Source organism: Eptesicus fuscus, chromosome 16 (assembly GCF_027574615.1).
Source record: "Eptesicus fuscus isolate TK198812 chromosome 16, DD_ASM_mEF_20220401, whole genome shotgun sequence".
Classification (NCBI taxonomy): domain Eukaryota; kingdom Metazoa; phylum Chordata; class Mammalia; order Chiroptera; family Vespertilionidae; genus Eptesicus; species Eptesicus fuscus.
Window position 1 is genome coordinate 41,548,235 of NC_072488.1, and position 26,624 is coordinate 41,574,858.

The 26,624-nt window shown below is 38.1% G+C and overlaps 1 protein-coding gene across 2 annotated transcripts in view; it reads right to left on the reverse strand.

Annotated features, from left to right (window-relative positions):
* Positions 1–4,736: 4,736 nt before the first annotated feature.
* GFPT1 (glutamine--fructose-6-phosphate transaminase 1) overlaps positions 4,737–26,624 on the reverse strand; it is a 55,417-nt gene continuing 33,529 nt past the window's right edge. For both annotated transcript variants that reach the window (XM_054727954.1, XM_054727955.1), the window contains 11 exons: positions 22,288–22,393; positions 19,625–19,788; positions 18,461–18,556; positions 15,851–15,948; positions 11,883–12,003; positions 11,352–11,509; positions 8,644–8,758; positions 8,246–8,373; positions 7,252–7,419; positions 5,902–6,063; positions 4,737–4,855 (listed from right to left, as the gene is read on the reverse strand). In XM_054727954.1, coding sequence (XP_054583929.1) covers positions 4,811–4,855; positions 5,902–6,063; positions 7,252–7,419; positions 8,246–8,373; positions 8,644–8,758; positions 11,352–11,509; positions 11,883–12,003; positions 15,851–15,948; positions 18,461–18,556; positions 19,625–19,788; positions 22,288–22,393 — 1,361 coding nt within the window. In that variant the 3' untranslated portion in view covers positions 4,737–4,810. The remainder of the gene's footprint in view (positions 4,856–5,901; positions 6,064–7,251; positions 7,420–8,245; positions 8,374–8,643; positions 8,759–11,351; positions 11,510–11,882; positions 12,004–15,850; positions 15,949–18,460; positions 18,557–19,624; positions 19,789–22,287; positions 22,394–26,624) is intronic.

Below are 26,624 nucleotides of genomic sequence, written 5' to 3' on the forward strand. Positions count from 1 at the left end.
TGGCAGCTCTAAGTTTTGCTGCAGAGCAACACAGAGTGAAAGAGACAAGAGACTGGGCTCGATTCTCTGGGCAGGCAAAACAGCACATCTATTCATTCAAACCACCCTGGTATAACCCAGTATTCTGCAAAACACAGCAAGTGCTGTGAGCACTAAAGACAGAGATTATGGCTTGCTGTTTATAACAAGATCCTGTAAAAGGAATCTTTGTTCTATGATTAACAAATTTCCAGATCTACAGAAACTTTAAATTTGGAGTACAGTTGACCCTTGAACAACATGGGGGAAGGAGTGCTAATACCCTCCACCCCAGGCAAAAAGCCACATGTAACTTCTGATTCCCAAAAAACATAACTACTGTTGACCAGAAGCTTTACTGGTAACATAAAGTTGATTAACACAAACTTTGTGTGTTTTATGTATTATATACTATCTTATAATAAAGGGATCTAGAGAAAAGAAAATGTTATGAAGATAATCATAAGGAAGAGAAAATACATTTATAGTCTATTGAAAAAAATCTGCAATTCAGTCCAAACCCGTGTTGTTCAAGTCAACTGGACATGCTGTCTTGCTACTCACCCATTTTAAATATCCTTCGTTTGCAACTACCAATTAACTTAAAGTTATTGATCACTGTGTACCCTGGCAATTTGCTAGAAGCAATACATTATTGCAAAAAATGTTTAAGACTTGAGAAAGTACATGCACGCAGAATGACATCAGAAGAGTAGAGCCTTTCTAAAACACCTGTGAAGTTGGAACGAAGACATGTCACTTTTGATTATATTAAATGCAATCATTTCTTCTTTCTAAAAGCAAAAATAACGAATAAACTTTTAACATCAGAAATGTTTACTAACAATTCAAGTAAACATTGGCTACATTCTTAGTACAATACAATCTTTGACACAATTACAAACATGTATGCATTTCAAATATTAGCAAATTGCTTCAAAATGCAATTCTCAGGAAGTTTTAGTAATTTATTCACAGCTCAGGATTAGAATAACTGGACTTACAAGGCATGAGGAAGAAATGACCAATTGGCTCAGTTAACTAAACATTCATTTTAAAGAACAGAAAACTGAAACAGCAAGGATGATTCTAAAATTTCCAGCTCATGAGCAATATAAACAAATACAAAAAGTTTTATTTAAACAAAAAAATTTCAATCACATAACCTTTAAAAAGCTAACAGGATCATTTCTATATTCATTCTGAAAACTAGTATGGTAAGAAAGGTAATTCAAGAATTTCCTAAAATGTTCTCACTAGCCATTATTTATGGTATATTCCCTAACACTTCTATCAGTCTACTACAGACCTACAAGTTAATATGCTATAACTTTACCATCTTGCTATTTATGATTTTATTTTAACCCTGGGTATTATTGGCTCAAATCTAATATTATCAGTCCTATTGGTTGTCATGTCACAGATCTGAAGATGTGGTTAAATTAATCAAGCCAAGGAAATACTGATATATTAACAATATTTAAATATTGTGGGAGAAAACTGATTTAAGGGTTATAACTTCTAAATTTGATTCTAACACTAAAAACTAAGCAATCTGAAATATGCTTTTTTTATTGTTTAAAGTATTACATATAGTATTACATATGTCTCCTTTTTCCCCCATTGACCTCCCCCTGGCCACCCCCACCCTGAAATATGCATTTAGGGGTAAAACAGTCTATCTAATATCCTGGTATAGAAAAATCTACAAAATGTGTGGATATAAGGCTACAATATATTTCTTTACTGACCATTTCCTTCAATTTCTTTGGCCTTCACAAATTCAATGGGAACTATGAATTCTTTTGCAATAAACACTTTTCAATGACACTGTACTTTTTCAGAAAAATCACTTAGGTTGTATCATACCATAATTAACATTAGTGTTTCCCTTTTATTGTTATAGCATATTCTAATTTTTTAAAAAAATAGGAAGAGAAAAAACCCCAAAGGATTTCTTAAAATGTTTGTTAAAACAAACTTTCAGCTGGTTTTCCTCCTTTGGAGAGTAAATAGAAGTAGCAAAGGAACTAAGAAAAAGGCTCCTTTCCTTCCATCTACATAATTAACTCAGGCCAAGGGACCTGTATGTATTCAAAAGGATAAGACAATACCATCTCAGAAGCAATTTTCTAAAAAACTGAAGAAAGAAAATCTGTATTAGCTCCCTTGCCCAACAGCCCCATCTGCACATTACCCTGTCAGTTCCCTTTTAGTAGTTACTGATGCTTGTTTTTCACCTTTGAATTTAATGAGAGCTGTTCCTTAGTGAACCACAGATATAAGGATCTATAGCCTGTTGTAACAGCTTACTCTACAAAATGCACTTCACCTCTTCTGAGCATGATATACCCCAAAACTTGGATCATGATTTAAGTGAAATCCACTTATAGCATTTAAAATTAAGGGTACTCTCTTACCCTTTCAATGACCCCAGTCTTCACTACTGATGAGCCTACCTGGAGACAAATGGGCTTTGCTTTAAACAAGATTCACCTTTCAGTACCTAGCACAGTGACTTGCCCATAATAAGTTGCTGACATAGTTATAACAAACTAAAATCAGTTAATATTAATTTCTCTCTTCTCATTTATTCCTATGGCATAGGTGATTAAAGAAAGATCAAAAAGCTGACTCCCAAGTAACAATCATTTCCTGGGCCCTGTGTTAAATGCTACACAACCCCAGGCCCAAGGGCTTATGGCCTGGCCAGTGTTGCTCAGTGGTTGAGCACTGACCCATAAACCAAGAGGTCACAGGTTCGATTCCCGGTCAGGGCACATGCCCTTTCTCTGATACACAAGCAGAATTCTATGCTTCTCTTGCAGCAATTGCTATCAGAAAATCTTCATCTCATCAAGAAGTTCAAAAACAGAGAAAGGAATAGACTGAACTTACATAATTTGCTAAATATCATACCTTCACAATTTTAAAGTGAAAACTTCCTGAAGAGAATGACTTAACCAAAACATAAATACCCTTTGCTATAAAATCCCCAAGATGTGGCCAAAAAAGCTCCGTGAAGAAATTACAACTTTTTCAGTATCAAACTTGTAGTCTACTCTAAATATTTTAATCTAAAGTGTTAAGTTCCATTTCTGGCACTAACCAGCTAAAGTCACCTCAAGATCAATTTATTTATATCTTCTTCATTCCTAAATAACTTGAAGGGGTAGAACACAAAAAATACAGAGAGAAAAATACCTAGGAAATAATACAGGCATACCTCACTTTTTTGTGCTTCACTTTATTGTGCTTCACAGATGTTGTTTTTTACAAACTGAAGGCCAAACCCTCAACCAGCAAAAGGATTACGACTCATCTACTGCAATCCTGGCTTTATTATATGGTCAGGAACCAAACCCGCAATACCCAACGTTTGCTTGTACTGAATTTGACACAATCCTTCATTAATTTCAGTGTAAAGCACATAGCTTTTTCTAAGCCTAGCCCACCATATAGAGTCAAATGATTAGCCAAAAGACTTGCAAATCTTCCAAACTATTGCAAAGAGCTTCCAAACTGGAAGGAAGGTACTAGTTTTATAGAATGCAGTGAAGGGAAGTTAAATTAATTGCAGGAAATTCTTTGGGACAAAGTTGAAGTGAATTCTGAATATATCAATATTGATTTAATTTGAGACATTTGATGACAACTCTGTGTGGTGATTTCAAAGAACAAGATAAAATATGTCATTCATCTGTGATTAAAAAGTACAGATACAAGAAAATAAAAACCATTTTTAAGAGATGAAAAAAGAGTCGGATATCCAATATGTATATATTCCATCTTCAAATTTAAAATTATATTGTTAGCTGTCCAAAGCAGCTCAAATTTAGTTTGTGCTATGAAATTATACAAATATTTTCTGGTAAGGGCTGGAGAAAACCAATGCACTACGATACTATTTAGCTTCCTAAACTACCTTAACTTACAGATAACAAACATTAAATTTGAGAGGCTAAGATTAACTTAACTTAGGTAGAAATCCCACCAAGAAAAGTTTTTTGTTTTTAAGTACCCTAACAAATTTCAAAATAAATCACAGCATCTTGTCTTTATATATAACTTAGCAAAACCGTAATCAAATGTCCAATACATTGCCACGGGCTTTAGATCTTCTAATAAATGCACTACTCTTTCATTGGTCTAAATGAATAAAAGCATGGTAAAACAAATGCCAATTACTTTTAAAATACACAATCCTCTCAGATTGAAGTAGAGTCCAGAAATCCAACACCCAGGATCTTTTAAAGAAAATGAGAGCTAGCCCTGGCCAGTTTGGCTCAGTGGTTAGAATGTCAGCCCAAGGACCAAAGGGTCTGAGGTTTGACTCCCGGCTAAGGGCACGTACCTAGGTTACAGGTTTGATCCCCACCCTGGTTGGGACATGTATGGGAGACAACCAACTGATATGTGTCTGTCTCACATTGATGTTTCTCTCTCTCTCCCTCTCCCCTCCTCTCTCTCCCTCTCCTTCCCTCCCTCCCTCCCTCCTTTCCACTCTCTCTACAAATCAATGGATAAAAGATCCTCAGGTGATGATTAAAAAAAAGAAAATGAAAGCTAACTGTTTCTGATACTGATTCCATTTTTCAAACTTCCCCACAAATTACTGGAAAAATATGAGGTAATTTCACAAAAAGCACAAATTTAGTGGAATTATAACTGATATATAAATAAGGATTTACTAAAAAAAAAAAAAAGGCTTAAAGGAGTGATATTTTAAATCAAGGTTTTAAATACAAAAGGTGTCTTGTGTTGCTTAATCGCCCAGAGTTTCAGATGCTCCTTATTCTACTGTTACAGATTTGGCAAGATTCCGGGGGAAATCAACCTGCCAAAAAAAAGGAGGGGGGGGGCAAGATTAAAGAGATTATACAGATTGGGGGGTGGTAGTGTTCTATAAGCGAATTATTTTTGTAAAAACAGAAAACTTTCTCATTAACCATCTTTACTATAGACTACAAAGAATCGCATTAGAAAACATAGTCACATAATGTCTCTTTAAAAGACTTGAAATCAGTTAGGAAAAAGAATCCTAAAGAAGCCAGTTCTGCACAGGAAGAGTCCAGGGATGGCCTCCAGAGGTGGCAGGCCTCCGAGGGGACAGCTAAGAGCAGGATGTTTTGGTTGTCACAATGACTGGGGAACCAAGAATTGTAAAAGTCCTGAAATGTGTGAGATAGTCCTAAACAAAGAATTAGGAAACAGGATAACAACAGGCGGAGATTCCCCAAAAAGGTAATCTCTGATGGTGCTATAATCTCCAAGATTCCTTTTAAGTTCCATGGTAAGAAAATGTTATGATGTAACTTACAAATTGAGCCAGGTAAATGTAACAGGTGATAGATAGAGAGATATGATATATATATACTAGAGGCCCGGTGCACGGATTCATGCACATTGAAAGAAAATTAATTAGAAGGTGGCTGGTGGGAACAGGACTGGGCGAGATGGGCCAGACACGCCCTGGAGCCAACCTCCCCCAGTCCCTCCCCAGCGCACATGGGGCAGCACCCGGGCTTGACGTGCATCTGCGGAGTGAGCAGGGTCCCTCGGGCAGGTGGGGTCCCTCGGCCTGGCTTGTGGGGATTGGGCCAAAACCGGCAGTCCGACATCCCCCAAGGGGTCCCAGAGTGTGAGAGGGCACTCTGCAAAGTTGCTGTTGCTCGGCAGCTCCTATGTTAAGCATCTGCCCCCTGGTGGTCAGTGTGCATCATAGCTACCGGCCGGCTGGTCGCTTAGCCTTTTATATATATAAATGTTATATATATATGATGGATTTGTCAAATGCTATTGCTAAATATTTAGAAGGAAAACTAATAGAATGTACTCAGGTAAAAATCCAGCCCCAGATTTCTGCAGTGCTCCATTACTTACATCATAGCCTCTCAGCACAGCAAGGTGGAAAGCCAGCAACTGTAAGGGGATCACACTGAGAATGCCTTGCAAGCAGTCCACTGAGTGGGGCACTTTGATTGTTCTTTTTGTGTTCTTAATGGTCTCGGTATCTTCCTTATCACAAATCACCACTGGGCGTCCCTGGGAAAGAAAGCCACATACACAATCACAGGTAAACAAAGTAAGAGCTGTAGCAAGTGAATGTGCAAATTTTACATTCAATAATTCACATGTGGCCTCACTAACACAGACTTATTTAAACTCACAATCCTATATGGTAAGTCAGATTGATCTCATAGTCAAGGAAATGAAAGCTTTGTGGGAGTCAGTTATTTAAGCTAACACAACTAAGAAACACCAAGCTCAATACAGATGCTCCTCTGCTTATAAACCCATCATAAATTGAAAATATACACTGAGTGGCCAGATTATTATGATCTCTGAACGCATAATAATCTGGCCACTCAGTGTATTTATATCTCAAATGGGTACCAAAAGTATTCTAGACTTTTGCTGGAGATCCACCACCTATTTGCCCTAAGCTTTCTATCAGCCAGTGCAAAGGGGAAAACTGATCAGGTGCACGATTTATAGTATCTTTGATATCAAATAAATGAGGTACTCAGAGATCGTAATAATCTGGCCACTCAGTGTAAGCCAAAAATGTATTTAATACACTTACCCTACCAAACATCCTAGATCAACCTAGCCTACATGCTCAGAACACATATTAACCTACAGTTGAGAAAAATCATCTAAACCAAAGGCTATTTTATAACAAAGTATTGAATATCTCACATAATTTATTATGCGTATTACTTCCATACCATTGTAAAGTCCAAAAATCCTAAGTCAAACCACCATAAGCCAGAGACCATCTGTACTTGAATCCAGGTCTGCCTGCCTTCAAAACCCAAGTTCATAACAACTACACTGTGAGTAGAGATTAATATCTTTTGAGATTTATAAATAAAGCCAAATGATCAGAGGAAAACTCAGTTAAGCACATCACCAGTAGTTTTAATATAAAATCTAGTTCCTCCTGAAATACACATGTAAGAATATATATTAAATTAAAAGGGAGCAGCATTAAGCTAATTAAAGAGGACAGGATTTGGAGAGCCAGACTTCAGTTTTGGTCTTGATTCTGCCTATTGTGAGATCTACCAGCTGGGTCTTGTCAAAACTCTTGAGAATCTAATCCCTCACATGCAAACCTCAACATGTTTTATACGCTATCTATTGGGCCCTGGTCTATCACTTTAAATGTCATAAAATTCAATTAAGCTTTAATGGCCCAAGGTGTCCTCACAGCAGCCCCTGACTTACCTGCCTAGCAACCACCTGCTGAAGAGCATTCTGACACTTGGCATAAGTGTGATCTCTCATGATGATCATGATGACAGGCATCAACTTATCCACCAAAGCCAGAGGACCGTGCTTCAATTCACCAGCGAGGATGCCTTCAGAGTGCATGTAAGTGATTTCTTTGATTTTCTAATAGAAAAGAACTAGATTAGTCTTCAGTCTCTTTTTCAAAAACCCATTCTTAAGTAAATATTACACAAATATTAGATATCTGAAATCGCTATTTATCCAAAAGTATTAAAGGACCACTGATCTATAAATATAGCCAATAGGCTAACAGATCATTGTTTCTATAATACCTACAGTGACTAGAAGTTTTAAAACCTATAAGGACTTTTTCAAGATTTAATTTAATTTAATTTTTTTTGTTAATCCTCACCTGCGTATATTTTTCCATTGCTTTTCAGAGAGAGTGGAAGGGGGTGGGGGAAGAGAGAGAGAAACATCGATGTGAGAGGGACACACATCGACTGATTGCCTCCCACACATGCCTCAACCAGGGGTGGGAAGCAAACCCCCAACCCAGTACATGCCCTTGACAGGGAATCAAACCCAAGACCCTTCAGTGTGTGGGCCGACATCCTAACCAGGGCTTTTTCAACATTTTAGATTCTCATGAACATACTCATATTTCTTTGTAACTGTTCTACTTGGTTAATGTTTGACCTGAATTAAATCCCACACTTAGAGAACTTAATCTTTATTTTAGTCATATCTGGACAACAAATTAACCAAAGTTACTTGCTAAACCCAAGCTATCATGCTAAAATGTACTCTTCTTGATTTTCACTTTTTCATTAAGTATAAATTGTTACACCTTCTCAGGGTAAACAAATCAGAAAGCATAAAAACGAAAGCACTTGTAAAAGTTTCACCTATTTCATTCAAACTAAAAGTATGATTATGTGCCAGGTCCATAAGTAAACAGAGTGAAATTATAAGTGAGAAGACTTACTAGTGCCCCTTCAAGACAAGTAGCATAATGATAGCCACGCCCCATTATCAAGACCGACTTCTGATGATAAAGTTCTGTGGCCAGTTTCTGAATTTCATCATCCATGCTCAGTACTTCTTTAATCAAATCTGTTAAGAAGTAACATTAGCAAAATCTATGAAAAAGGATATTTAACCAAACCAATATAAAAACAATAATATATTTGTAGCAACTGACAAAAGACCAGTGTTTCTATTCCCTTGTGATATCAGAGAGGAATTTTTAAATACAAAGGTGCAAAAGTAGGAAGATTTATTGACTAAACAGCTAGAAGCCACAATTTCAAGTACAAGAAGAAAATGACACCCATTACTGGCTCCCTTAGACAACAAAACTGTAGTATAAGAGCATCTTCGTACCAGGCAGCCGCTTTAATCCAAGCATGATCTCTTTGCGTCTCTCTTGCATGGAAATCCTGTCATCACACATCATAAGGGCAAACATCACAAGGGATACAAACTGGCTGGTGTAAGCCTAAAACACCACACAAAAAAAAAGCAGTTCTATTTTAAGAACTTAAGAGTTTTTCATTTAAAATATATGCAAACAAATTCCCATTGGTTTTATAAGCATACATTGTCCATTTTATTTTATTTTTTTAATCTTCATTCAAGGACATATTACTGATTTTATGGAGAGAAGGAAGAAGAAAGGGAGGGGAAGGAAGAGGGGGAGGGGAGAAGAGCAAAGGGGAAGGTGGAGGGAGAAAAACATGGGTGTGAGAGAGAAACATCGATTGGTTGCCTAAATGCCGGCAAGTATGTGGAGAAAAAGGAATCCTAGTCCACTGTTGGTAGGAATGCAGACTGGTACAACCACTATGGAAAACAGTGTGGAGTTTCCTCAAAAAATTAAAAATGGAACTGCCATTTGATCCATAGGGATAATTACATTAATAACATGCTATTAATAACTTTTGTGAATGCTGCCTTCTAATCTCTACTATGTTTTTCCTTTTTATATTGTTTAGAAAATTCTTAGTAGGTGTAATTTTGTAACTTGCTTTTATTCTTAACATAATAAATACTTTGCCGTGACAGAATGCTTTCTTTCTTACTTACTCTATTGTGTAATTATCTTAAGGAACTTTTCCCACCTCTTTAGGCCTCAGATGGCCCATCTGTTAAAAGTACACAATACTTACAAGATAATCATGAGAACAAATGAGACAAGTATAAATCATTCAACATAATGTCTGACATATAGGCTAAAAACAAACTTTTTATTGATGAAAGCTTGAACTAAGACTTTAATTCAAAAAAATTTTTTCTTAAAACTAGACTTGTGAATATTTTAAAACTTGCAGTCATGCTGCCAAGACGATTTTTATTCCCATTAGCTTATATTTTATTCCCATATCTTACATTCCCATATAAATGTAAGATATGACTGTTTTGTCACATTCTTTACAATATTGAGAATTATCCTTTTAACAAATTTTTGCCATTGACTGATAGACAATGGACTCTTTCTACTCCTTTACCATATATTATCTTGAATCTAAAAAAATTAAGATTTTTATTCATGCTTGTTAGCCATTTATGTTTCTTCTTTTAAAAATTAACTTCATTGTTCTTCACTTATTTTCAACTTTGGCGGGTTTTTTTGTTTTTGTTTTTTTCTTTTAAGTTGGTCGTGCCCTAGCCAATTTGGTTCAGTGGATAGAGCGTCAGCCTTCGGACTGAAAAGTCCCGGGGTTCAATTCTGGTCAAGGGCACATGCCTAGGTTGCAAGCTTGATCCCCAGAAGGGGGCATGCAGGAGGCAGCCAATCAGTGATTCTCTCTCGTCACTGATGTTTCTATCCCTCTCTCCTTCTTCCTTCCTCTCTGAAATCAATAAAAATATATTCTTTAAAAAAGTTGATTGTAAGGTCTTTACTGTTATGTTTCAAATAGTTTTTCCCAGTTCCAGTTTGGTTTAACCTTTTATAATGGTGTTTACTGACACAGAAGTTTCATTTTTTTAAACTGTTATGTAGTACTTTTAAATTTAAACAGTCCTTCCATCCTAACATCAGTTAAGTATTATTAAATTTTCTTAATTCTATTGTTATCATTGTCCCATATTATTTGACTTTTTTTAAAGTATATTTTATTTTTTTTTTTTTAAGTATATTTTTATTGATTTCAGAGAGAAAGGGAGAGTGAGAGATAGAAACATCAATGACGAGAGAGAATCACTGATTGGCTGCCTCCTGCACACCCCCTACTAGGGATCCGGCATGTGCCCCTGACTGGAATCAAACCTGGGACCCTTCGGTCCACAGGCAGTCTATCTACTGAGTCAAACTAGCCAGGGCCCATTTTATTTGACGTTTTCATTTCATTTTTAGACCACCTGAAATTAATTTTAGTACAAGGTGTTAACTTATGTTTTTCTATTTTTATAAATAACCAATTTTTCCTTCATTTCAATTTCACCCCACCCTTTCTCTACTAGTTTGAGACATTCATTTGATGCACTGGAGTTATGTTGCAGGTCTACTGATTCTGTCTCACAGATCTGTCATTTTTTTATAAAATAATCTTCCCATCCAGAAATATGGTATTTCATCCATTTGTGTTAGGAATTTAAGTCTATAAAGCAGTGGTTCTCAACCTTTTTAATGCCGCGACCCTTTAATACAGTTCCTCATGTTGTGGTGACCCCCAACCATAAAGTTATTTTCGTTGCTACTTCATAACTGTAATTTTGCTACTGTTATGTATCGTAATGTAAATATCTGTGTTTTCCGATGGTCTTAGGCGACCCTGCTAGCGGTTCTCAACCTGTGGGTCGCTTTGTTAAGAAGGTCATCTGGAAGGATGTCTGGAAGGTTGTTCGGCTGTCCAGTCTAATTAGCATATTATGCTTTTATTATTATAGATACATTTGTCCTTTCAAATTCTTAATATGGAGGTGATGAAGGGGACAAGTATTTTATCTATTGTTGACCCTTATGTCTTACAATAATTAGTAAACTGTGAGTTCTGTAAGTGCTAACAAGTTAAATGCAAGATATGGATTAGTCTGTTTCACCAACATTATGATTAAATAATTACATAAGAACTAAGTCAAGAATTTACCTTTGTGCTGGCCACGCCAATCTCGGGACCAGCATTAATGTGAACTCCACAGTCTGTCTCCCTTGATATGGAACTGCCGACAGTGTTTGTGATCCCCACAGTTAGAGCTCCTCTCTCCTTGCAGTACCGAAGACCCATCAGGGTATCTGCTGTCTCACCTGTGTATAAAGGAGGACAAAAGTAACACATACAGCAGTTAATACATGCTTTTTTAGATGTAAAAACAAAAAACTGACTACACTTTCAACAAAATCATTTGTTTTAAATAAAATTTAAAATATGCACTTAAAATAAATTAGCAAAACTTTAACAGTATCCTACATTTTAGGATCTCCTTTCTTTCTGTCTTTGAAAATTCAGCTCTTTGAGTGTAAAACATGTTTATTTTACTAATTCATTAAGAATCACATATCAAAATAAATCTCTATTTGCCATTTGCAATACCAGTTTATCTTTAAATATCAATTTTTGCCAAGATAATTTTTAGAAAGAATGACTTTCCTTTTTGCCAAGTCTTTAAAATTAGCATACCTGACTGACTAATAAAAAAGCAAACATCATCTCGAAAAACTGGCGTGTTTCTATCCAGGAAATCACTGGCTAGCTCCACCATAACCGGCAACTCAGTCAGCTCTTCGAGAACTTGACGTGTCTGTAAAGTAAATATTATTTGGTCAAACAACTTTACTTCAAATACTCTTTTTCACTGACCTTCTTTGGACTCAATATATAGTTTTCACTTTTTCTGATTATAAAAATGAAACATGCACATTGTTAGAAAATATAAACAATACAGATTAAAGCACAAAAAAATAATCAAATCTCACCATGCAGGGGAAACCACATGTATAAATGTTTGGAGAAGCAGAAAAAGCACTGTTCTGAATTAGCTTGTATGTTATCTCTAACTTCCCAATTTTAGTCTTTAAAATGACGATTCATAAAATACTAAGTCAGAGAAATTCCAAATAAGATAAACACCCAGTGAAAAATTAAACACTTCAAATACCATATATTCATAAGTAGTACCGTTCCAAAAAAAAAGTCAATATACTTCAGAAATCTAGTTTTGAAAAAAAGCTCACTACCTTCAAATTTTGTAGTATGGAAGGTAAAGTAGGAGGTAGTATGCTTCTGCTCAAAGAGCACCTTAAAATTCATTTTAATTAAATTCCTTTTACTCTAAACATCAGAAAGTTAAAAACAATGGGAAAGTAAAATTTTAGGCAGCAAAAATTTTAGGCCCTTCAGTTGCATACATTTAGTTGCTTTAATAATAACTATGTAGATCACCTACTTATTTAGGTAAGTGACCCTGCCCATCTTTGCTCCATCTCTGCATTCCTCCTCCTTCACAGAAGTGAAAAACTGTAAGGTTTCCTTACTTCATACCCCTTCAACTTTCTTGCCACAAATGTGAACTAAATCATTTTGTTCTATAACTTCGGATTGGTACTTTTTAAAAATGCTATAACATCATGTACAGAAAGTCTTCAAGGATAAAACGTTCCTATTTTTAACTAACTTTTTTCCATTGATGTATTTAATTTACTAATTTTACATAAATTACTGACACTAAAATGCTAAATATTTTCCCTCAAACATAAATCAAACTTTCCTGCCCCAGTTTACAATGTAAATGTTATACTGGAATTATACTCTTCAAAATTAAAAGAGAAAGATACAAATCTGGCAACTTATCAAATATTTAAAAACTAGAGGCCTGGTGCACAGATTCATGTACTGGTGGGGTCCCTTGTACCAGTGCACAATGGATCAGGGCCAGGGAGGGACCAAGGGAGGGCTCCAGGGCATGTCAGGCCCATCTCACCCAGTCCCGATCAACTGGACCCCAGCAGCAAGCTAGCCTATTGGTCAGAGCATCCGCCCCCTGGTGGTCAGTGTGCCTCATAACTACCGGTTGAACAGTCGCTTAGGCTTTTATATATATACTAGAAGCCCAGTGCATGATTGAATCATGCATGTGTAGGGTCCCCTACACACTTTCGCTTTTCGCGGTGGAGCTGGGTGCCTGTCCGCTGGTGCCGGAGCAGACAGGCACCCAGCTCCCCCACTTTTGATGGCCCGTGGCCGCTGAGGGGGGCTACCCTGCTGTTGAGAGGTGCCGCTGAGGGGGGCTGCCGTGGACACCTGGCTACCCTGCCGTTGAGAGGCGCAGCTGGGTGTCCGCGGCAGGCCCCCTCAGCGGCCGCGGATCTGGCCGTTGAGAGGCACAGGGGGCGGGAGTCCCGCCCCCTGCGCCTCTCAACAGCAGGGTAGCCCCCCTCAGTGGCAGCGGATCCATGCCTCTCAATGGCCAGATAGGCCACCCCGAGTCCCGCCCCCCAGCCTCCCGCCGCCCAATCGTGGGTGTAGCGGAGTGATGGTAATTTACATGTTACTCTATTATTAGATAGGATATAGATATAGATAATATACCCCAGAAAGTAATCTGAAGGTGTATCTGTGCAAATAAATGGTTTGGTCTTTCAATAGAAGCAACTCTTTAGAAATAGAATGACATATTTTCATCATAAGAGACTAATTTAATGTTAAATTCCATTGCATGCCACTGGAAAAACCCAGAGACAATAAACATTTTGAAAAGCAATCTATACAGGCAGTCCTCGGGCTACGTTGGACTCGACGTACATCATTTCATGGTTACATTGCCATCTCCCATTTATTTATTAAAAAAAAAAGTTCCGTCATTTCGACGTATGTACATATGTGCTTTTAGGTTTTTTATTATTTATTTACCACAAGTAAAGGTCAGGAATTGTTATATTTCTTTTAAATTTTTTTTACTGTTTCACTTCATTACTGCTGTGTATGTGTTCCACGTGAGTGACGTAGGTGCTTACATAGGTGGGTTCCGACTTAAGGTGGAAATTGTGTTACGTTGTGCAGTAGGAACAGATCTCCGACGTAACCCGAGGACCTACTGTACTTAGAATGATTTTAGTTAATTGTTACTGTTCAGGATACACAGTATATACTAAAAAAGCAATTACGCAAATGTGTCATTCACATTTGACACCACCAAAAACAAAAACCTACATAGAATTAATGACATTATTTTGTATAATAAACCATGAGATTGCTGTTAGTTAACTATAGTAGTCTCAGCATCCACAAAAACAAAAAATAGCCCTAACTCGTTTGGCTATGTTTTGTTTTTTGTGGATAGAGCATCAGCCTGCAGACTTAAGGGTCCTGGGTTCGATTCCAGTCAAGAGCACATGGCCAGGTTGCAGGCTCAATCCCCAAAAGGGGGTGTGCAGGAGGCAGCCGATCAATGATTCTCTCTCATCATTGATGTTTCTCTCTCTCCCTCTGCCTTCCTCTCTGAAATCAATAAATATATATATATATATATATATATATATATATATATATATATTTAAAAATAGCTTAAATCTTCTCAAATTTCAGAGTTAGAAAAGCCTAACAGAGCATATAACTTCTGCCCCACAATTCAAACTTAGCATTAGATACGACGTTTACTCAAATTTTTAATTTCTGAATGGGTTTATTCAGTAATAGATCTAAACCACCACTAAATTAACCAACCCCTTAATTTACACTATCATCTTTAATTCATTCTTTCTTTCCCATGCTCAAAACCATCACTTTTTTACAACTCTTCCCTTTGATACTGCAGAATTTCCTTTTAGGACTATGTAATTTCTTTTTTAAGAGAAGAGTAAAGTCTGTTGAAATTCAAGGGCTGGGTGATTAGCTAGTTTTAAACCACTAAATAACTGGCTCCCGCAGGTATAGACAACAAATATTTATGCCCCAGCAAATAAAAAATTACTATGTCATGAACTTTAAGAATCATCCTGAAAGTAGCAACTGAGTATGAAAGGATCTTCTGTACTTATGGGAGCTGACATCAGCAGCACATAAACTACACATGGATCTGATTTATTGGACTAAAAGACTGTTATATTCCTATGCTTCTGCACTGACAACAACACACTTCTTTAATATAAAATTTCAGCTTCCAAAGTAACAGTTTAAAGAACGAAGTCTGACATAAGGCAGACTTCCTCTCTCTGTAGAAACGTGCCTGCCAAGTAAAATCCTGGTGAGGTTCACACATGGTACCAGCCATCTGACTGGGCTAAGTGAACAATGAGAAGCAAAACTCAATGGCTGCTCTTGTAGAAGTAGGCATGTGCACTAGACCACAAGGCTAAGACGGTGCAAAAACTTTCCCTCTCTTTGCCTTTCACTAACGAAGTCATTTGCAGGCATTCTACCTGTACGTCTAAGATCCTTTTTAAAGCAGATCTTCTATTAATAAATAATTCCAAGGATCTATTAAAATTTCTGCCCCCAACCTTCTTGATTTTTGTCATGCAAATTGAAAAGATAACACGATGTTTTAACAAAGGATAGTTTTACATGGTATGTTACTGGAGGTACTATTTGTCTGCAGATATATTCTGATACCAAACATATTACAATTAAGATTTTAAGAAGCTACTTACTGCTACACCAGCATGATAACTTGTTCCACAAGCAATAAGAATCAGACGCCGGCACCTCTGGATCTCCTTAATGTGATCCTTCAAACCACCCAAATTCACTGAAATAAAAGTTCATGTATATAATTATTTAGGAAAGAACTATATGAAATAAGCAATCATTTTTCATAAGCGCCCACCGGGAAGTAACAGAATTTTAAAGAATTCGTATTCCTCTGAGGAGCTCTTGTAGAAGTAGGCATGTGCACTATCCACTGAGCCAAACTGGCTAGGGCTCCTCTCAGTCTTTTCCATCTCATTCACCTAATGTCAGAGTCATCCCCATTACTCCTATCCCTTCTCCACATCCACTCCACCAGCAAGTCCTAGAAACTCCACCTAGGAGTTCTCTGTAGTTCGTTTGTTTTCCTTTTTTTCTTCTCCTTAGATCCCTATATTTTGAAAAGTAATTTAAATAAGGCACAACTTAACTGGTTCCCCAGACTTGTAACTAGTCTTACTCAGCTCCCTCCCAAATGTCCACACTACTACAGTATGTATCAGACTTTAACTTGTTTGGTCAATTTTACATTCCTTTCTTTAGATTAAAAGTTATCTTAAAGGCAAAACTATAGGGACACAGTAGATGCTGACATCTGGAGGTGGGAAGGTGCTGAATACAAAGGACACAAGGAGTTTTTAGGGTAATGGAACTGTGCTATGTCTTCATTGTTGTAAAGGACAGCATTATGAGCATGTTATGGAAGTTTGTTGAAACTCATTGAATTATACAATAAGAACAATAAATTCTATTATATCTAATTGTATCTCTATAAACCTGCTTAGGAGATAAATAACTTAGTTTATATTCATTTCTCCTACAGTACCCAGAACAGTGCCTGAACACAAGATAAACCTATTCTCCTCTCAGTCTTCTTTTTTTTTAAGATATTTTATCTTTTGTTAATCCTCACCCGAGGATATTTTTCCACTGATTTTTAGAGAGAATGGAAGGGAGGGGGAGAGACAGAGAAACACTGATGTGAGAGACACATCAATTGCCTCCTGCACACATACCCGACCGGGGCTGGGGATTGAGCCTGCAACTGAGGTATGTGCCCTTGACTGGATTCAAACTCAGGATTCTTCAGTCCAAGGGCTGACGCTCTATCAACTAAGCCAAACTGGCTAGGGCTCCTCTCAGTCTTTTCCATCTCATTCACCTAATGTCAGAGTCATCCCCATTGCTCCTATCCCTTCTCCACATCCACTCCACCAGCAAGTCTTAGGTGCTCCACCTTCAAATCATACCTCTACTACCATCACCCCAGTCCAACATTTCTCCCCTGGATGAGACCAACATTCTAACTATTCTCCCTTCAGTTTTCCACTTCCTAGAGCTTGTTCTCCACACACAGCCAAAATAACCTTTTAAAGTGATTCTTTAAAAACATGAATCTGATATTAAAATCCTCTTGATGAGTCTGTCCTCCTTCTGTCTATGTATATAAACTTCTAAGAGTACCTTGTCTATGAACCCTTCTACACAAGGCTGGTTTTCTACCTGTGAGAAATTTTCATTCAAGAATCATTCAAGTATTGAACTAATATTTATTGAGCACCCACCAAGTGAAAGTACTGTCCAAGGCTATACTGTGTGGCAACCAGAGCTCTCAGACAGTTCAGAGTCTGGCTGAGGAGACAGATGTGCACACCCGGGAAGCATCCTCCTACATCTGACCCACCATCCATCTGCCTACTTTGTCCCTGTTCTTCATCTCCCCACCATTTTTTCTACCTTAATTGGCTAAAATATGGAACCAAGGTATGTTTTTACTTTTTATCTTTTTGAATAATTTTATGTTCTTCATTTTATAATATTTCTTTATTTTAAAAATTAATAAAGTGGGACATAAAACAACAAAAAGGTTCCCTGGCTTCCCAAATATCTTAGAACAGAATCCAAACCCTTTATTATGGCCTTCAAGTTTCTACATGCCCTGTCTCCTGCTTAACTCTGACCTAATCTCCTCATACTTCCCCGCTCACCCATGTCAAACCAGCCAAACTGACCCTCTGGCTGTTCCTGCACTAGACCAAGCCTGTTTGTGTACTTTTGCCTACAGTGTTCTTCCACAGACCTTGGCATGTAGCAAAAATGTTTGGGAAGAAAGGAAATAACACTAAGAGGTTGGGTAAAGGTTGCACAAAGGCAAATCAGTTTGGAGATGACTCAGTATAAAAGCAGACAGGCTGTCAAAGAGACTTGTATTTCAGATTATGATCAAGAATGACAGGGATGCCATGCCAGTGAAGCTCAGTGGTTGAGTGTCAACCTATGAACCAGGAAGTCATGATTTGATTCCCAGTCAGGGCACATGCCCAGGTTTCGGACTCGATCCCCAGTGTGGGGCGTGCATGAGGCAGCCGATCAATGATCCTCTCTCATCACTGATGTTTCTATCTGTCTCTCCCTCTCCCTTCCTCTCCAAAATCAGTTAAGAATATATTAAACAAAAAAAAGATGACTGGCAGCCAAATATTCTATAATACTATCAAAGACAATAAACTTTCAGGCTGTCAATGCCAACCCCCACAGACTTTGAAATAAAAAAATAATTCATTTGTAATTACCAGTATAGTCATCAAAGTTGACTCTTCCTCTCATTGTGTTCACAACTGACTCTGGCTGCTCAAAAATTTCCTTCTGCATAAATGAACTGAAGTTTCCTAAAGGAATATAAATTATATCATTTTTTTAAAAAAACATGCTAAAGAATAACAAATTTGTACAAAACTGAAAATCTATCTCCTTTGACATAATCTTAGTAAATGAAATGAAACGAAAGGTCATGCAATAGAGGACAATGCTCATATATGACATTCTACCCTATCTGAAGAAAAATGAACAAGGAGAAAGAATCATGTAAAATATGCAGTTACAGATAAACAGGGAAGTGGGACAAGATTAAGTTTTGGATTCAAACCTAGGTTTGAATCAAGGATATTATTAGCTAAGTGACGCTGGGGAAATACCTTAATATGTAAAATAAGAATAGCAGCTACTTCATAGCATTGTAGTATGGACATATACAGTAAGGACTTGACACATAGCTGTTACATAATAAGTGTTAGTTTTTATTCCCACTACAACCCCACCAGAAAGGAGAATAAAAGCCATAATCACAATAATTATCTATTCTATAATAATAAAAGCATAATATGCTAATTAGACCGGACCTCCTTCCGGATGCCCGGGTCCTGGGTGCCAGAAGGAAGCCGGTGCCTGCAGCCAGGGGAAGGAAGGCCTACTCTTGCACGAATTTCATGCATCGGGCCTCTAATAATAGATAAGAGCAGCAAACATTACGTAGGGTTCATTAAGTGTGTCAGGTACTATTCTAAGGGCTTTACATATATTAGCTCTCTTAATCCTTAATGAGGTAGAACCTATTATCCCCATTTATATATAAGAAAACTGAAGCACAGGGAGAATAAGAAAGGAATAAAGAACAGAACACAAACTATGTTTATAAAGCATCTTAAAAATTTCAAGTACTATTTAAATAATCTCTTTTTAATGTTAGAAAAAAAAAACATGGATTAGTTGAAGGAGAACTATTATAAAACTAACAGATAATTTCTTCAGAGAATCATCTCTTTCCTGGGGCTATCCCTTCACTAATCATGTGGACAATTTCGCTCAGCACTGTGTTATCAGATTTCTACACTAGGACAGGAAGTAGAATGTACCCTTTCCAATAAGGACACCAAGCTATAACATGATAAAACTTTCACCCTTCATAATCTGCTGGAGTTCCATCTGGAGGGTTTGCACAGCTCTTCCAGGATGATCTCCTGCAGTTCGTTTAATTCGATGGATAGAAAGACGGCCATCTACCACCGCTGCTACGTCATCATCTTCAAGAAAGATGACGCGATTGGTGTGTTCTATGACAGCACTATAAAACATTCAAGGAAATATTACAATCAATAATCAAGGATGATTATTAAAACTATCATTAGGACACAAAAATCAAATTTAAATACAAACTCAGATTTTTAACTATTTCCTACAACTTTTGTGATATCATACTATATTAGTACAGTTTCGGTAATATTACACTTGAAACCCTTTTTTTCTTGAAATATTAATGTTTACTGCATGTAACATTATTATATTTAAAAAATAAATTTAAAAAAGAGAAAAAAAATACAAATTCTATCATCCTGCAATATTTCTGATAGCTTTCTGGTTATTGATGCCATTCTTCACAGGGAAGTCAGGGTGAGGGGTGGTCGCTGTGGACAATGAATAAAAGAATCTCTATGCAGCAACCTAAACCAAATTAGATTAGATCTGAAAGAAATCATAGTTATTTCTTCCTCATTCTATCCATCATCAAGTACTCCAATTTTAACTCCTAAGTATTTCTCAAAGCTTCTATGTCCACCACCACAAACCAATTCAAGCTATCATCAACTCTTTGCTGAATTACTATAGCAACCTCCTAACTTGTCCACCCACATTCCCTCTAATCTTCCTCCATCCACTGTCCATTTCTGCTAAAATGGATATCAAAAGGCAACTCTTATCAGGATTTCTCCCTCATCCAGCAAACCACATAACAGCTTCCCTTTGGCTCTTAGGAAATCAACAAAATGCATAACTGTGACCCCTACCCACCTCCTCTAGCCTCACTTCCCACCTCTATTCCAGCCCACACTCCCACCCATCCCAAACTCTCACAGGCTGATCAATCTGCAGAGAATGAATGTTCTTTCTTCCATCTCTTCACCTGTTTAACTCCTAATATCTCCTTAACTCTCATTTCAAGCATCATTCCCTTAAAGAAATTTACTCATGAGGGTAAGTCACCTGTTATAAGCATTCTGTAACTCTCATCACAGCTGGAATTCTACACTTGTGTGACTATTGATTAAAATTTGTCTTCTCCGTTAAGAAAGAGCTCCTTGCCCTAGCCAGTTTGGCTCAGCAGATAGAGCATCGACCTGCAGACTGAAGGGTCCCCAGTTTGATTCTGGTCAAGGGCACATGCCTGGGTTGCAGGCTCGATCCCCAGTAGGGAGCATGCAGGAGGCAGCCAATAAATGATTCTCTCTCATCATTGATGTTTCTGTCTCTCTCTCCCTCACCCTTCCTTTCTGAAATCAATAAAAATATGTAAAAATAAAAAAAGAGCTACTTAATGACAAGTAATATTTTTTACTCACCATTATCTCCTAAGCACAGTACATGCTTTGCTAGTGTGCAGTTAAGACCGTATGAGTGAATGAGTAAAAAAAAGGCTGAGATGTTTCTGCAACCTCATTTATTTAAGCTATAACTGTCAACTCTGTAACAAACCTACTTAATGACAGCAATGACACATCTTAGCACAGACTACACACCTATAAAAATTAGAACACATTAAAGCTTGAAGCTTGTTTTCCCACTGAGATAATAAATTCTCTAAGGCCCAAACTCCATCAGTTTTCACTTTTAGATCCCCCTACTTTCAGGCACAATGAATGACTCAAATACTTGTTAGCAATTTGAATGATTCCATTTTATATCCATTACTAGAGGCCCAGTGCACGAATTCGTGCAGAGGTGGGGTCCAGCCGGCCCACCCCAATCGCAGCCAATCGGGCAGGGCCGGCCGGGGGGAGGCAACACAGGAGGTTGGCCAGCCAGCCCCGCCCCCTGGTCAAACTCCTGGTCGAGGGGACAATTTGCATATTAGCCTTTTATTATATAAGATTATTAGTATTTCATTTATAAATGCATCTAAGCACCCCACTGCATTTTCTCACATAGTCTAGTACTATTTCCTTTGTAAAACTGATTATGTTGCCAATTACTTCTGAATTAAAAAAATAAACGTCTACATTAGACTAAAAGTAACATGGTTTAGCAACTTTCCTATAATTGATGGGATACTAAACTATTCACACTCCAATCTAAAATCTTTCATCCTGCCCTGGCTGAGTAGCTCAGTTGGTTACAGCATTGTCCCAATACACCAAGGTTGTGGGTTCAATCCCCAGTCAGGGTACATGTAAGAGACAACCAATGAATGCATAAATAAATGGAACAACAAATCAATGTTTCTATTTCTCTCTCTCTCTCAAATCAATGAATAATAAATTTTTAAAAATCTCTCCTCCCTATAAAACCTAGAAAAGGCTCCTTAAAAAGGAGGAAAAAACACACAAGCTCAGGATAAATACATTTGAACAAGTCTCAAGTTTTATTATCCTTTCTTTATTGATCTATGTGCTTTGAATTGAAAGGAAATGTGTTCTTAGAACCCATCTCCAAAAAAAGGTCACCTTCACTTTCTTAATTAACGAAGTTCTGTACAACATGCCCACATTCACACAAAATGACTTTCTGGTTTCCTGTAGCATCGCAAGTTTCACTACAAATTCTCTTTGAATCAACTAAAGGAACTCACCTTGCATCAGAAGCAAAGTAATATTCCACCGCTTTTTCCTCAACAGGGAAAAGGCAAGTTGTGCTGTCCACACGAGAGAGATTGCAGCTTCCTTTCTTATCTTTGCCTATAGAGCACAGAGTTAATAGGTAAACATGTAGAAAACCAGGGCCAATATAAAAATATACATAATTTTCTAGAAAAATCAACAAAAAACCCATAGCAACACAAAGTAATTTCGGCAACTTTAAATGCTGAAAAAAAAGATCACTTATTTCCATGCAAGAAGAAAAACAGACAAAGCATGTACAGTGAAATAGCAACTATCAAAGAGAGCGTGGCAGATAACTATCCTACAATATAAATGTTTTAATCTTTCTTTTCCAGGTAAAAATCAAAATACTTTATTAATATCACTTGTTTCTAATAAAGTATATATATATGGAATTAATACATATAAGTTTGTATACTTAAACTTATCATGAAATTATATTTAAAATACCAAAATTGTGTAATAAATAATAAAGACAAGTGGCATAGTAATTTTTATTATCTCATAACAAAACTTCTCTAGATTTTAATAACAATTTTGTGCCCTGCTGGTGTGGTTCAGTGGTTGAGCATCAACTCATGCACTGAGAGGTTCGGTTCGATTCCCACTCAGGGCACATGCCTGGGTTGTGGGCTCGTTCCTCAGTGTGGGGTGTGCAGAAGGCAGCCATTTCTCTCTCATAGATGTTTCTATCTTTTTCTCTCTCTCTCTAAAATCAATAAAAAACACTTTTTTTAAATAAAAAACTTAAAAAAAAATAGTAAATTGGTCTAACAAATCAAGATATAGTCTCCACTAACTGTAATTTAAAAACAAAACAAAGATACTTAAAACTCTAACAAATAAGGAATGAAAATATTATAAACCCAGAACCTCTTCTTTCTTAAAATTGAGTTTTCTAACATTTAAGTTTGAAAAAATGAGAAATGGTCCATTTTCACTGATAATATCCTCTTAATTCTAGCACTTCAGAATTTTGGCATCTCTACTTAATTCGTCAATTATTGATGAAGATTTTTTTTTTTCCTTTTTGCCCATTCACAGCTAAAATCAAAACGGGAAAGCATATTGAAATTTGACAAATTAGCAAATATATTTTTTAATCTATTAATTGAAGGCTATATAAATGTCAAAGAGACAAAAGAGCACCTTTCTCCAAAATTAGGACATAGTAACTGTACAATCTACGGACACAAGGACCAGACAACATTCTATCTAATAATAGAGTAACATGTAAATTACCATCACTCCGCTACGCCCACGATTGGGCGGCGGGAGGCTGGGGGGCGGGACTCGCGGTGGCCTATCCGGCCATTGAGAGGCACGGATCCGCTGCCACTGAGATGGGCAACCCTGCTGTTGAGAGGCGCAGGGGGCATGACTCCCGCCCCCTGCGTCTCTCAACAGCAGGGTAGCCCCCCTCAGCGGCCACGGACCATCAAAAGTGGGGGAGCTGGGTGCCTGTCTGCTCCGGCACCAGGCCTTTCAGAAGCCTCCACCGAGCCGGAGGCTTCTGAAAGGCCTGGTGTACCAGCAGACAGGCACCCAGCTCCACCGCGAAAAGCGAAAGCGTGTAGGGGACCCTACAGGTGCATGATTCAATCATGCACTGGGCCTCTAGTCATAAATATACTTGTAAAAATTCATATCGTGTTAACCCTCTAAAATGCATGTCTATAAAAACTTGGAAGTAATTATTCTTAGAATCACACATCCAAAGTTCTTCACAATCCATGATTATTTGGTGAGGTTTAGGCATGAAAACCAAATAGCTCTTCCCATCCAAATTCAATAGCAGAAATGATACCGCACTTCAAAAAATAAGTATTAGGTAACATCCTAGAAAAGATAACACTCAAGACAGGAACCAAGATGGCGGCATAGTTAAACAACTAATCTGCTGCCTCACACAACAATTTCAAAAACACAACTAAAAGACAAAAACGTCTACCACCCAGAACCACGGGAAAGCTGGCTCAGTGGAAGATTTACAGCTGAGAAGAGAAAGGAGCACAATCGCTGAAAAGCTGAGGTACGGAGGCACGCGAATCGGGCCGGCGGCGGCGGGCGGCTGGGTGCGCGGCTTTTCTTCAATCTGCAGGGAGACAAGCTCCCGATCACTCTGAAATCCAGTTTCTGGGGACACTCGGGGGACCCAGACGCCTACGGGGAGAAGCTGGACTCTCGGCCATCGGGTCGGAAAGTGAGAGTGACTTTTTTGCAGAGGTGCGCCCAGCAATCATTGTTTACTGCGCTGGTGCGCGGGGCGCAGGGACTTGGAAACGGGAAAGGCAAAGACGGCTGACGGCAGCCATTGCCGTTGGCCACGCCCCAGCCTAGTGACGCCCTGAGACCCCGCCCCGCCCTGAGGCCCCGCCCCGCACATTCTACAAACCCGCCCAGGCTCCACACAGCAGCTTTTGCATATAAATGGCCTGTTCTGTGGCAGCTTAACCAACTACAGCTCCAGACTGCTCCAAAACCGCCCAAGCAAAGGAGGAGAAAACTAGCCCTTGCTGTAGCTCCTGCTGGGGAACACACAGTACACAAGGGTACACCAAGAGTGTCCACCTCAAGTAACTGGGAGGCTGACCCGTTGAACCAATAGGACACCTAGTAGACAAAACTACCCTACCAACTCAGGGAAGCAGAGAATATGAGAAGGCAAGGAAACAGATCACAAACCAAAGAAATGGAGGAGAATAAGCGACTGGACATAGAGTTCAAAACCACGGTTATAAGGTTTTTCAAGAATTTCATGGAAAAGGCCGATAAATTCAATGAGACCCTTGAGGATATGAAAAAGGACCAACTAGAAATTAAACATACACTGACTGAGATAAAAAATATTATACAGAGACCCAAAAGCAGACTAGAGGATTGCAAGAATCAACTCAAAGATTTGGAATACAAAGAGGCCAAGGACACTCCTCCAGAGAAGCATGAAGAGAAGAGAATTCAGAAAGTTGAAGATAGTGTAAGAAGTCTCTGGGACAACTTCAAGCGAACCAACATCAGAATTATGGGGGTACCAGAAGAAGAGAGAGAGCAAGATGCTGAAAACCTATTTGAAGAAATAATGAACGAAAACTTCCCCCACCTGATGAAAGAAATAGACTTACGAGTCCAGGAAGCGCACAGAACCCCAAACAAAAGGGATCCAAAGAGGACTACACCAAGACACATCATAATTAAAATGCCAAGAGCAAAAGACAAAGAGAGAATCTAACGAGCAGCAAGAGAAAAACAGTTAGTTACCTACAAGGGAGCTCCCATACGATTATCAGCTAATTTCTCAACAGAAACCATGCAGGCCAGACGGGAGTGGCAAGAAATATTCAAAGTGATGAATAGCAAGAACCTACAACCAAGACTACTCTACCCAGCAAAGTTATCATTCAGAATTGAAGGGCAGATAAAGAGCTTCACAGATAAGAAAAAGCTAAAGGAGTTCATCACCACCAAACCAGCATTATATGAAATGCTGAAAGGTATTCTTTAAAAAGAGGAAAAAGAAGAAGAAAGATAAAAATTATGAACAACAAATACATATATATCAACAAGTGAATCTAAAAGTCAAGTGAATTAAAAATCTGAGGAACAGAATAAACTGGTGAACTTAATAGAATCAGAGGCATAGAATGGGAGTGGATTGATAATTCTCAGGGGGAAAGGGGTGTCTGTGTGGGGAGTATGGGAAGAGACTGGACAAAAATCATACACCTATGGATAAGGACAGCGCGGGGGGAGGTAAGGGAAGAGGGGTGTAGGAACTGGGTGGTGGGGAGATATGTGGGGAAAAAGGAGAAACAATTGTAATCTGAACAATAAAGATTCATTAAATAAATAAAAAAAATAAAAAAAAAAAAGAAAAAAAAAAAAGAAAAGATAACACTCAAGACAGATATAACAGATCAGTGTCTGCCAGAGGCTGGGAATGGGGACCAGAGTTGATTACAAAGTGGCAGTGGGAGGGAACTTTTTGGGGGATGGAATTTTTCTATATCTTGACTGTGGTGGTGGTTATACACCTGTTTGCATTTGACAGAACTCAGGAAATTTTACATGAAAAAGAGTGAGCTTTATTGTCTTTTAAAAAGCAAATCAAACCGTAGCCAGTTTGGCTCAGTGGGTAAAGCATCAGCCTGCGATTCTGGTCAAGGGCACATGCCGGGGTTGCGGGCTCAACTCCCCATTGGGGGGGGGGGAGGGGTGGTGCAGGAGGCAGCCGATCAATGATTCTCTCTCATCATTGATGTTTCTATCTCTCTCTCCCTCTCCTTTCCTCTCTGAAATCAATAAAAAA